The sequence below is a fragment of the Pollachius pollachius genome, assembly GCF_949987615.1.
Source record: "Pollachius pollachius genome assembly, chromosome: 4".
In the NCBI taxonomy this organism is placed as follows: Eukaryota; Metazoa; Chordata; class Actinopteri; order Gadiformes; family Gadidae; genus Pollachius; species Pollachius pollachius.
The window spans coordinates 9604071-9616548 of record NC_136937.1 but is presented as its reverse complement, the minus strand read 5'-3'; the positions used below and the strand labels follow the sequence as shown (position 1 = coordinate 9616548).

At 44.0% G+C, this 12478-nt stretch overlaps 1 protein-coding gene across 1 annotated transcript in view; it reads right to left on the bottom strand.

Annotated features, from left to right (window-relative positions):
- The window catches only part of slc12a2 (solute carrier family 12 member 2), a 37990-nt gene that overhangs the window by 16098 nt on the left and 9414 nt on the right, over positions 1–12478 (bottom strand). Inside the window, exons 2-15 of the mRNA XM_079735066.1 lie at positions 10278–10397; positions 8412–8487; positions 7935–8030; positions 6358–6497; positions 6078–6188; positions 5751–5859; positions 5389–5513; positions 5180–5264; positions 3757–3920; positions 3198–3305; positions 2944–3067; positions 2480–2581; positions 1180–1335; positions 543–642 (exon numbers count right to left, since the gene is read on the bottom strand). Of these exons, the coding sequence (XP_079591192.1) occupies positions 543–642; positions 1180–1335; positions 2480–2581; positions 2944–3067; positions 3198–3305; positions 3757–3920; positions 5180–5264; positions 5389–5513; positions 5751–5859; positions 6078–6188; positions 6358–6497; positions 7935–8030; positions 8412–8487; positions 10278–10397 (1616 nt within the window). The remainder of the gene's footprint in view (positions 1–542; positions 643–1179; positions 1336–2479; positions 2582–2943; positions 3068–3197; positions 3306–3756; positions 3921–5179; positions 5265–5388; positions 5514–5750; positions 5860–6077; positions 6189–6357; positions 6498–7934; positions 8031–8411; positions 8488–10277; positions 10398–12478) is intronic.

Sequence of the window (12478 nt, the reverse complement as noted above, 5' to 3'; positions counted from 1 at the left end):
TTCCCCAATGCTCTCATGCGTACACACAGTCCCTACTTCAGCAGCTACGCAAACCATCGACGACAACCCACTGTGTATCTCGCTCACAACAACAACTGAGAACTCTGGCCAGGAGGATTGGAACAAGCAGCCCTAGTCGTTGGGCAGACTGCGCTGTTCACTGATTAGAAAGCATTTCGCAAATTGAAGGGCAAATCTGTTCTGAATGTAATCCCGTTACGTAGTTCCTTGGATTTTCTCTGGAAATCCCCTTTGGGGTTGCCAACAAGGGATTACTTTTTTGGCCATTGGATCATTTTTTTTTAGTTCTGGTTTATATTTTACTTTCCTCCAATCAAAATAAGAGAGTGAGTGAGTGAGTGAGTACGATACGACAGTACTTAATTGTCTGAGCAAGTCTGAAATTTGTCTTGCATCCCAGCAGCTCCAATTACAAACATCACAGACAAGACATCAGGAGAGGACATCAAAAAACAGGACATCAATACAGGACGGCACAAATAAGTACGCGAGTGAGTGAGTTGCGTCCTTTGATCTAGTACCTGAAGTTCTTGATGTGGTCCTCCACTCCGCTGAGGTGCAGCGTGTGGGTCAGCGCCTGGTGGTAGGTCAGGGCCTGGGTGGACGAGCCCCAGTTCACATCTGGCGGCCGGCACAACATGCGGACAGAGAGACACGTGCTGGAGTCAGGGGGGGTTGGGTGGCCGGCTTTCAGCCATCAGGCCCATGTGGCGCTGCGGTCCGTAGGGATGCAGGCGCGTGTGTGTGTAGCTGAATGTCAAACTGAGTGGGTGCAATAACGGTGCGTGCAGGAGAGTGCGTATGGGTCTTTTCGGATTGTTACTACTATGTGATCAGCCTTGGTTGAAAGACGGCCAACGGTTGGAAAACATTTACCATACGGTTCAAATTATACCATTCAACCAAAACCATTATACTTCTTTTCTCTCAATATTTAAACTTATCCATGTTATTATAAAAAAGAGACAGTGCAGCAATCTCATATAAAAAAAACTAACCAAAAAACACTGCGTCAAAAATTATATATAAATATACAAATATACATTAAAATATTAAATAAAAAAAACAACCCGGTAAGCAAACACAAGCCTCTGATCTTTCTGCACAACCCTTTTGGCAGGAGCCCAAACCCCCGCTGCGGCTGGCCGGTTCGCCCACCTGGCTTCTTGTAGCTGACGTAGATGTACAAGCCCATGACGATGGTGTTGGTGAGCAGAGCCGCCATCCAGTTGATGATGAACATGACGCCGCAGCACAAGATGGCCCCCGCCAGGGAGACCCACATGTTGTAGTACTTGAAGCTAGGACGCCATCCTGGAACGCCATTGAAACGGAGGTTACACACGAGCATGCACAACATGATAAACAAATGCCAAGTGGGAAAAGCCCTTGTGACAAAGACTACAACGGCGTTACACGCACCGGATTATAATGCGCTAAAATGAACCAATGTGTTTGTGAGCTTATGTTTAACTACACAAAAATAAGGTAAACGTGGTCCTTACCGATATCGGTTCAACACACTCAATGTCCGTCCTTCTCCGAACACACTTTAGTAATGAATGCCGTTGTAAGTCATATTACTGAATAGTGAGGAGTCTAAATTAGCCAATGTTGCTTATTAAAACGAGTAGTAGAGCATGGATTTGTGTTTGGATTAAGAACATGGAAAGCTAGCAGCCAGTTAGAAACAGGAGGACGAAACAAGAGGTACAGCTGCTACTGGATGCCATACTCCTTTACTGGACTCCAAAGAGAGGAGACTAGGCTGCTGGGGTTTTAGTGATGATGCAGAGATACGCTTCGACCGTGTGTGGTTATACGATGAGACTAGGAAACACAGGACGTTAAAGGGTACATCGATCGGCGGGCCTCTTATCCGGGGGTGCGGAGGAGAGACCTGATTCCGTTACTAAAACCTAAAAGTCGACTTTGTAAGAAAGTCTGACTAGGGTTTTGTGATTCCAGGAATAGTGGATGACATCAGTCATGCCTCTTGTGACGTTTGCTTATGCGGTTAAATGAAGTCCTGTACCGTTTAAGTCCATGCAATTACGGGAACTGGTTTTGGGGAGAGTTCAAAATTGGATGAAGTATCTGTACCTGGTGTTCTTCTAGAGCTTTGGTTTTAAGAGGAAAAGAAACAATATACGTTTTCTTGAAGGTTTGGAATAGCTCAAAGCAATTAAAATATTACTACATTTCACACACGAGTGTAAACATTACACAAATGTTTCCCACTACAACATTTGTTATCGCATCCTGGATTTCCCATGTCAAACACGGCGGTACATACCTTCTATTCTAAAATTAACATCACTCTCAAACACAGTAAATACATCTCGACTTTCATGTAGACACAGAATGCCCCTAAACATATGTTGCCTTAACAGAAGAGGCGCTGGTGTTGAAGTGGTGTTGGTTGAAGGGTTGAACGGGGCCGTTGTCTTCACGTTACCTGGTGAATTGGCGAGGGAGGCGTGGAACACAGAGAAGTTGATCAGGGCGTAGGAAGCCAGGAAGAAGTTTGAGATGATGGGAGCGATGACGTTCAGCTCGGCTGTAGAGGGGACATTATTATAAAGAAATGTCTAGACACGGTTAAAGAAAGTATAGTTCGGAAACAGGTTCATACAAATCTGGCAGGAGATTGCATTACTTGCCAAATTTGGAATCGAAAGGGAGCAATAAGTACATAACGTGGATCAATTGATCAATAATAAAGTAAATCCTTACTCTTACCCACTCTTGACCTATGTCAGGATTTTGGATTAAATCTAACAAAATCTCACTGAACATCTGGTCTCGTCTCAAGGGAACCTCGTGTTCCCCGGCACACGGCTGTGAACCTCTGTACTACATGACTAAGTGACTCCAGCCCGCTCCTTCCTCAACTATGTTGTATCATAACAACAGACATACCGATGAGGATGAAGGCCAGGGCGATGCAGAAGGTGAGGATGTAGCCTCGGAGGGGCTCGTTGTTCTTGCCGTAGCCCTTTGCGAACATGCTCAGGCCGGGATAGATGTTGTCTTTGCACAAAGCCTGGGGAAATTAAAAGTCAAGTTTCTTTGTAAAATAATGAAAACAGATGCTCGACATACCGCTTGTCCATTGAACCGGACCCAGTTAAGTACACGGCGCTATAAACCCGAGATTAAGACGGGGCACTCACCTGGAAGACTTTGGGGGCGCTGACGAGAGAGGCCAGGGCAGAGGACAGGGTGGCAGAGAAGATCCCGGCTGTGATGATGGGACCAAAGCCTGACACAATGCTCATGACCTAATCACACAAAGGGGACATTTCTTTAAACCTAGTCCCGCAAACAAGACTTCATATGTAGACAAGCATAAATCTGGGTGAACGTGAGCCTTTCGCTTCTTCCGCAGCAAACTATTTTACAACCCTGTTTCTGGGAGCAGGAATTCCTTATAATTTGCTATAATCCCCTAATCTTGGGGGGGAAGGCTGGATTCCCAAGATTACGACCCCGCGGGAATCCATCGTGCCAGGCTTAAAGGTTGCGCGTTTGTGTCCCAATCTGCCATTGGTTCGGACCAATCAGCGTCCTAGGAGGAACTACGTGACATACGTAATAGACAGATGGTCGACCAATCCCCTGCCAAGTATTTTTTGAAAGTGCCGGGCCCAATCCAAACAATGTCAGAGGTTGTCTTTCCAGATGGTTCTGTTTCACAAACCATCTGGGGCGTCAGGTTGATAAGTCCCATACCTGGAAGTCGTTTTGGAGCCCGTACTGACAGGGAGTCAAATTAGGGTCCTTGCAGGAGGAGAAGTCGTAGCCCATCTTGCAGGCAGCGTCGGTGCAGTTGGCCATGAACTGAGAGCTCAACGTGTCGTTCAGAGAGCCGGTGGCGTCTCTAACGATGCATGCACCTGTTAGGCAGAACATGGGCTTGTTATTAACATGTTCATACCTATGTCATACCTATACCTATGTATACCTAGGCATCGTTGCAGTTGGTTTGTAAAAACGACATAAACATGTTATAGGTTAGGTGAAATGCAAATGCACATTTCCATTCTCAAAGACCATAAATAGGGCAACAATATATAAACAACCTTAATGTTATTTTTTTTATTGAGCTATAGTAAGGGGGGGGGGGGGGGTCGCTTACACGTTTGTTTTGCATGTTTGTTTGTTTTCCACGTTGCAGTTATTGTAAAGTGATACATCTAGCAAAGATGAGAACATATTAATTGTTGCTTATACATTCAACTTGGCTTCTGACTAAAACCCTATCTTCTGACATCTTTGTGTTATCAGAAAGGTTTTGAACCCTTTTAGGTGCTGCTACGATCTCCAGGAATGAAAGGATTCATTCATCTTCAGACCATTACATTAACTGATCCACTATCTTTTTGGCTTCTGGGAATTCCTTTATTAACCATGCGGGGACAGTGATGTCTGGGCTCTGGATAACATCTGTTATATGGTATTCAGGGTCTGTTTGAACAGTCACTGGAAGAAAGTTGGGCTGGTGGTTTGCAAGAGCTCACATGGGGGTTCTAGTGACCTTAACATATTGTTTGTATACTTTTTAAATGGGCACAAAATGCCCTCATAAAACACGGAAACCGTCTTTGCAACAACTAGCGCACACACGACATGTGCATGTGGTTCGTTGTGAAAGCGTTTTGCAAATGTTTCCGTTTGGTCAAACAGGCCCTAGCTCAACCTTTGTAGGGAGGAACAACATGCTCTGCTAATAAATGCACGGCAAGAAAGCATACGCGTGTTTGCTGCCATTCGGTTCTCAAAAGACATGACAGAAGTGGTAGCTGCAGGCGCAAGCATAGTCAACTCAAATCCAACCCGTCATGTAGGTTAGATAAAGAGCAATGTGTTAGCAGGACCCATGCGCCAAGTGGATCTTATGCAAAGCCGTTGTTTATGTAGCGTAGCACCGACCTCACACAAATGACACTCTCATTTGTGCTGGAATAAATCATATAAATGTTTTTTTTCAAGTGACAATTTCAACTATTTAAATATATAAACCAAAGCCAGTCAGTGTTATAGTCTCTAGCAACCGTAACCATAGCTGTGCACATCCTGCCCACTGCATCACAATCCCTTTATAGTCCATTGGTCCCACGTGTCCGTCCCCCAAAGGAGGACCACCGTGCTGTACCTGTGGAGATGGCGACTCCGAGGTAGACGATGCCGGTGACCAGAATGGCCAGGAGGGTACCTTTGGGGATAGCCAACTGGGGGTCCTGAGAGTAAGACACACGACTCCGTTACCTTTGTGTTATGATGAGGAAGAGGCACAGCATAGGGCTTGTGACGATGAGAAAAGGTGCTAAAAGTTAATGGTGTGATGACAGGAAAGGTACTAACGGCGAGATCTCCCGAGATGTTGGCACCAGCCAAAATACCGGTGGCGGCCGGGAAGAAGATGGAAAACACAGAGAAGAACGTCTCGCCTCGAAAGTCCGGACCCATGTTTTCCATCATAATGGCCGCTGAGGAAGAGGATGAAGAAATACATGGACATGAAGCAATCATTGAACGGAAAACAAACAGATTGCTGGTGAAACAACGACAACAAACCTAACAATGCGATAAGTAAAAAGATGGAAATGTGCTGATAAAGTGAATCTAGCAATAAAAACTTGTTTGGCGCAAAGTGTCCTTCAAAACCAGCGCGCTTTAGTAGCTACAGTAACGTTCCATAAAACCTTGCAAAGTGTTGAACTTACAATCGTAGCCAAAGAAGCCAAAGGATTCCTTAGACTTGACAGTGATGAAGCTTCCGATGAAGTAGTTGATGATGGCAGTGATGAGGACGATGAGCAGGAAGATTTGGGCCTGTGAGGAAGTCAATCAAAAGTTGTACATTAAATAGAGGACTTGTATTATTATTATTATTATTATAATTAAAAAAAAAAGATATTTTGTGATACTTCAACTTCGATGTTTAGATGTAGTACTCTACATTACAGTGAATGGATCAACAACAGTCAATTGCTATGCACAGTGAGTGTGAAGCTTTCACAATAACAGGGTTTAGAGAGCGCAGTCCAAACCTTGGCCTCCCACTCCATTCCTGCCACCGAGATGCCAAGGAGCAGGATGACTGTGATTGTGCCGATGATTCTGATGTCGTTGATTTCATCTGTCATGAGGGCATCGACACCCTTTGGGCAGAACCGGTTGTGTGTTTAAAACGGAGCACCATAATACGATTTGATCAATAGATTGAGCAGCGTACAGCGATCAACTCCCAACAAACACATAACACTCTCCTTATTGTTCATGTGGTAATTCAATGATATGGATTTAAAGAACGTAGACATAAATACTTACAGCAAGAAGCTGTACGACCGTCTCTGCGAAGCCCACCACGTACATGGCGACAGCCACGGCGTTGGCGAACGCAAAGATCAGACCGATGGAGCCTCCGAACTCTGGGCCCAAACTTCTTGATATCAAATAATATGCACCTCCTGGAAGACAAAACAAACAGACTCAAAAGGTTAGGTCTCAACAAAGAATGTCAGGCTGAGATGATAAGCTCATTAGCCAGTCACACACACACACACCACACACAAGTGGGAAGTGCATGAGATCTGATCTCCACACACACACACACACACGATTAAAGGCTCACAACCCACTAGGCGACAAAACCACCGGTAATGAGTCTTCCGACTCAGTCAGGAAAGGGGGTGGGGGATGTCTGTGCACAGGATGCAGAGTCATTGACTTCACTTCTGCAGTCTATGGTCATGGCTATAAGGTGACCTTAGCATGATCACTCCAACTCATGTTTGCATGTTAAGAGTACGGGGTGGCGGGGAGAGGATACCATTAAATAGAGCTACTGCAGCCTGTGGCAGTGCGCAATGGGGACAAATCAATGTGCCGGCTGGCAGCCAGACAAAGCTGTTCGACATGGAGCCTCATAAAATCGACAACTTCATTCTGTCAATTTCAGACATCCCAATCCCAGTCTCACTGGGACGCAGCGTTCCGAGGACACTATTGAATTTCCCCCGTGTGCTGGGACAGCTGGAATGAGTGTGAATCTGTGTGTTTTCTCCCCTTTTCTCATTTGACCCTTTAAAAGAAAGGTATCTGGAGATGAGGGGGAGGGGTCCAGCAGGGTTCAACATGGAATACATCCTCCGTTTTGATAAGGGGGGAACAGCATACATCGATAGGCGAGTCACGCTGGTAGAGAAAACACATCTGGAATTCCTGGTTTCACAGCTGACCACCGGAAACTGGATAAATATTGTTAAAGAGCTCTGCTGCCTGGTGGGGGTCACCGCCGGGCTGAAACGTAGTAGTGGTACTACATAATCGATCTGAAGATTCCGATAACAGCATTTAATATTCATGACAACAAATATCCTATTCTCTGCTGAAATCCTAAACGTCCTTTATTGACGGTTAGAAAGTCGCTTCTGAAATTAAATTGTTATTCCTCAAAGCAATGCAGGGGAACCCCAGTCAGCTGTCTGAGAAACACAACTTCCTGTTGATCAGGTCAGCAGAAAGGCACATCTGGCAGTGTGCCCGATGGAAAGTGTTCAAGTATTCCCAAAAACATTTTATGTGAGGTTCTATCAAGGGTTTGGGTACAGAAGATGGTGGGCATATACAGCAACGTTGAGCATAGATCGCCAGCCATTAGCCTGGCTTCTTCAGTATTCTTGAAATGAACATTAGAAATTGGATTGGATACAAACCGGTCAGAGACTTAAATTCGTTAGAGCAGACTTCGTTAAGTTGATCTGTTTATTGTTAATAACTGACGAATGCGGTGAAAAAAATTTAATGCATGTATTTGTATCCCTTCAGGCAAGCAATATATCACACTTAATAACTTTACAATCTTTAACAAACTAAGGTAACTTCTGAGTACTTGAAAGGCATACCTCCTCGTACAAAACCGTTGGTGGCGATGGCTGAGGTGGAAAGGCCGGTGATTGTTGTCACAACAGTGGCCATCAGGACAATTAAACAGGACAAAACTGCAAAGAAAACACCAAACATGTATCATTATGAAGAAAATCAAAATGCTAATTTTGGCTTTTTAACAGCTTCCGTGGGCAAGTCTGCCGGCAATTGTTTTAGTATGTAACCCTGGATCAGTTTACTTCCCGAATGGTGAAATCTATCCACCATACCGTTGTTTATTTTGGAACCAGCTTATAAGTCTTTTAAAATATGGCTCTGGAAAGTCAACACATTTCACACTGGCAACTACTACGCTCCAAACAGAGCGTAGTAGTTGCCGGTGTAAAATGACAAGGGTGTGCATATACTGACACCACGGGCATACACATATTGATGCTTTTAAAGAGATCAGAAGAGGGTGAGAAAAGCAAATCAGTTCATTCACGTGTACCTACCTATTCCTGACTGGCCCACAATCCATGACATGCGAATAAAGAGCATCACACCCCAGATATTCAACATGCATCGCACCTGCACACAGACAAAACCAAGAAGAACAAAAGAGTGTTTAGAGTCATGGTACAGACATCAATTTAACACCGGTTGTTCATTTACATATACATTTATGGCATTTAGCAGACGTTTTAACCAAAGCAACTTACAATAAGTAAATTTTTTGGGAGAAAGAGAAACAATATGTTACTGTCGTTACAGCGAAGGTTTTAATAGAAACAAGTGCCAAAGCACTTACAATTGCTAGGTTGCAAGTGCATGACACGAAACAACACTGACACCAACTTCAAAAAGTGAGATAACACAACCTCCATTTTCAACTGATTTTAAAATCAACTGAGATCGAGTGTCATTATTTGACACTGTATAGAACAAAAACAACAACAATGAAAGCCGAGCCGGAAATGAAACCTCAGACAAAGGTGCATGATTACAGCCCAATGAGCTCGGGGGGACGACGTTACCCATGTCCTAGTGATTGGGGCGGTGTAGTACAAAGAGCTGGCATCTACACAATGTAGTATCAGGATTCTAAATGCCTGCACGAGCCAGAGCAATAAACGTTATATGGCCGGCCGCACGGTTTACCTTCGCTACATAAGGCCAAATCCCCCCCCCCCCGTCTGCCAAAGAGTTATGCGTGTTACAAATGTGTAATTTAAATTGCAATTAATTATTCTAAATCTGACCTTTTTGAGTGGGACAGAACTGTGGTGTAAAAAAAAAGAAAAGTGATGTTTATGTTGAGAGGAAGCAAAGACTTTAAATGTCATAATAAAACCTTGTGTGATAAGACAGACCCATCTTAAAATTTCCCAAAACCTTCTCATTTAACAGTTGTGAGTGAGTTAATTTCTCTTTGGTAAAATAGCATTAACCTGAAAAGTAAGTCACACTAATAGGAGACATTCCTTATTCAAATGTGACACACACACACACACACACACACACACACACACACACACACACACACACACACACACGCGCGCGCACACACACACACGCACACACACGCTTGACTGTGTAAACACTTCAAACACTAATCCTGTAGTGAATTATCAGGTTCCATGATCTACTCTGCAGCTATTTTAGACTCCCAGTGGTTGACTTCAGTTCAATCTGCTGGATTTTCACCAGTGATCATGGTTAAGCTTCGCCCCAGCTCCAACAACTGGGTGGTAAAGTAACACGGGCCACTCACAAAATGCTTATAAATTCTGTGACTAGCCGGTGAATCTGTCACTATTACTACTGGTGGCACATTCCTCCAATGTGTTGGACTCCTAAAGTTGATCTGCAAGACCGTCATCGGCTTGCTTTTCCAATTCACACAAATGGAGCCAGAATGGCCGAGCTCTCACAGTCAGCAAAGGGCCGACAGGGAGCTCCCATGGTTGGGTTCAACTAGACGTGATGCAGGTGTCCAATGTGGTAAAAAAGATATAGCTGAACTTTATGTAAACGTGGAGGCCTGTGGTCCTATAGCTTTATCAAGTGTGACATTTATTTTAACACTTCTCGCAGGAGATCAGCCATGATGGTTTCAAGCACAACAATGTATGCCCATATTAAACGACAGATAGTTTCACGATGAGTTATGGCTATCACTAACACATAGACCCACAATGCAATGCTCCCACACTCGCGATTTAACGGCCGGTCATTGCGATGCAAGGTCACGTTTCCCGAGCCCTATAGGCCAGCATCGGCAGTGGGACACCACCCCACCCCGTCATACTGTAACACGAGGCAAAAAAAACTAGGCATCCTGCATTATAACAGGAAATGAATAACAGAGAGAAACTCACCAGCACTCCCTTAATCCAACCGAATTTGACCACGCCTTTGGACTCAGCGGCTTCTTTGGCGGCCGCCTCTTCAGCCGGGCTGAGCTCCTCGCCGTTGGCGAAGCCATCATCAAAGGGTTCCTGAAAACAGAAGTACGCGTTGAGGCCTAGACAAAGGGGAAAGCACTCAGCAGGGGATAAACATAACTTTCATTCCAGTCAGTTCTTAGGAAGCTGACGAAATGGGTTTATCAGAAAACAGTCATCATTGTCGGGACTTGGTAAGATTTGGGAAATAACTTTCTGGAATTGGATAAGACTTTATGGATGCCAGATGGAGAATTTCAGGTACCACATCAGCAAGTACAGGACGGTAGAATATGTGTCTAGTGAGGGGATTTGCACTGTAAATAATGCGACATGGAAGATATTTATAACAAAATTACAAAAGAAGCAACATTCATTTTCTTCATAATGTCCATAAAACAGCTTCACAGAAAAATGTTATGCGATTAGGCAACAGTGGCTTGAACGGGTTTGAAAATAGAAAAAAGAAAAGCAGGTGGGGAGAAAAGGAAAAAAGTGATTGAGCCATAAATAGAGAGCATCCTTCCTTGTGTTACTACTGAAGGTTAAACACAGGAAGCTCCCCTCCCTGTGCACAGACAATGTGACGTCGGTGTCCATGCGGCAGGGAGCTCTCGGTGTGCACTGCACATTGTTCTCTCGTTTCGTGGGCCGTAACCGTCTGGCACACCACAACACCTTCACCACAGGAAGGAGATGCCAGCCGGGGCCCAGCTTCTTTTAAGTGTCCCCTTTATTTCGTGGGTCTCTGCGTCAACACCGAACAAAAGAACATTGAGAACAGGATCTTGAATAATCAACGACTCCTTTGCTTTAACTGTATCTAGACAACAGAAAATGTCCTTTTTAAAATCGTGCAGATGCCATTTAAGGACACTTTTCTTTAGACTGTATGACAATGAGAGGAGAAAAAATTTAAAAAAGGACCCGCACACCGAGACACTTCTGCCTACTCTGCAGTATTGACATCAGGGATAGCTGGAAGGGACAAGCGCCAGCAGCTACAAATATGCAGTTGAAAATGAGGGCTAGGCATATAGAAAATATAAAGAGGAAAAGACAGCAGTATCCAAGGTCACATTGTCCTCAAACAGGGAATTCAACTTTATACTGTAGAATATTGACTGATCTTCGATCTTCCTTATGTAAAAATGTAACATTTGTATTTATTTTACATCCATCCGTCGTTTTTCAACATGAGTATTTTCGATGTTTTCATTTTTTTAATAATACCACGAGTCGCAGAATAATCGATTGAACTGTTGAATCAGAGTCCACTTAGAAAAGTGTGAGTTGATTTATACGAAAAAAGCAGGTCAGGCATCCGCAATAAAATATTATTGAACTGCTAGAAGGTCAAACCTCGGACTCATTATTGAATTATTAGTTATTGACAATTTTTTACCTTTGGAGTTTAATATTTCCCTGGCACCGAAACAAAGAAACACTTGCATCAACTTATTTTAGCAAACCAATACCCAGGCACGCATATATCCAACAGATGTCTCGCCAGGAAGGCCTCTTGGCAAGACAACCGAGTTATGTTACACTTGGGGGAGATTTGTCCTCTGAATGTGACTCATATGATCAGTGGGCTGACCCAGGGAGCGAGCCAGATTGATTGGACCGCCTCCAGTTCTGCCAGTGCTGCCTGGTCAAGGGCTTGCGCCAGTCCAAAATGTGTCCCACCTGCCACGTACATCTTAAAATAATGGAGAAAGTGGCATTCAACCCATTCATTTAGGACCCAGATCATTGGTCCTCCACACAGGTCTCTGGGAGGGGAAAGCCGAAAACAGAAAACATACAACGGATACATGGACAAGAGGATTAGATAACTAATGAGCCAAGCATATATCCCGTCATTTCATACGTTTTAAATCTAGAGGTGAGATCACAACACTGCTTTAGGCTAGCGTATTTACTGCTGCTCTGCCCAATAGAAAACTGTTATGGATTGCATACAACTCATGTTGATGATATAATCAATTTATCTGCAGTTTGTTTAGACGCCAAACCAGACTTCAGACTAGTGTTTTACAGTCCCTCCCGAGAGGCAAAATCGATGATGTCATCCATCAGTCATGGGCATGATTATTTCTTCAAACCAAACCTTCCAGGAAACAGGATTGTTT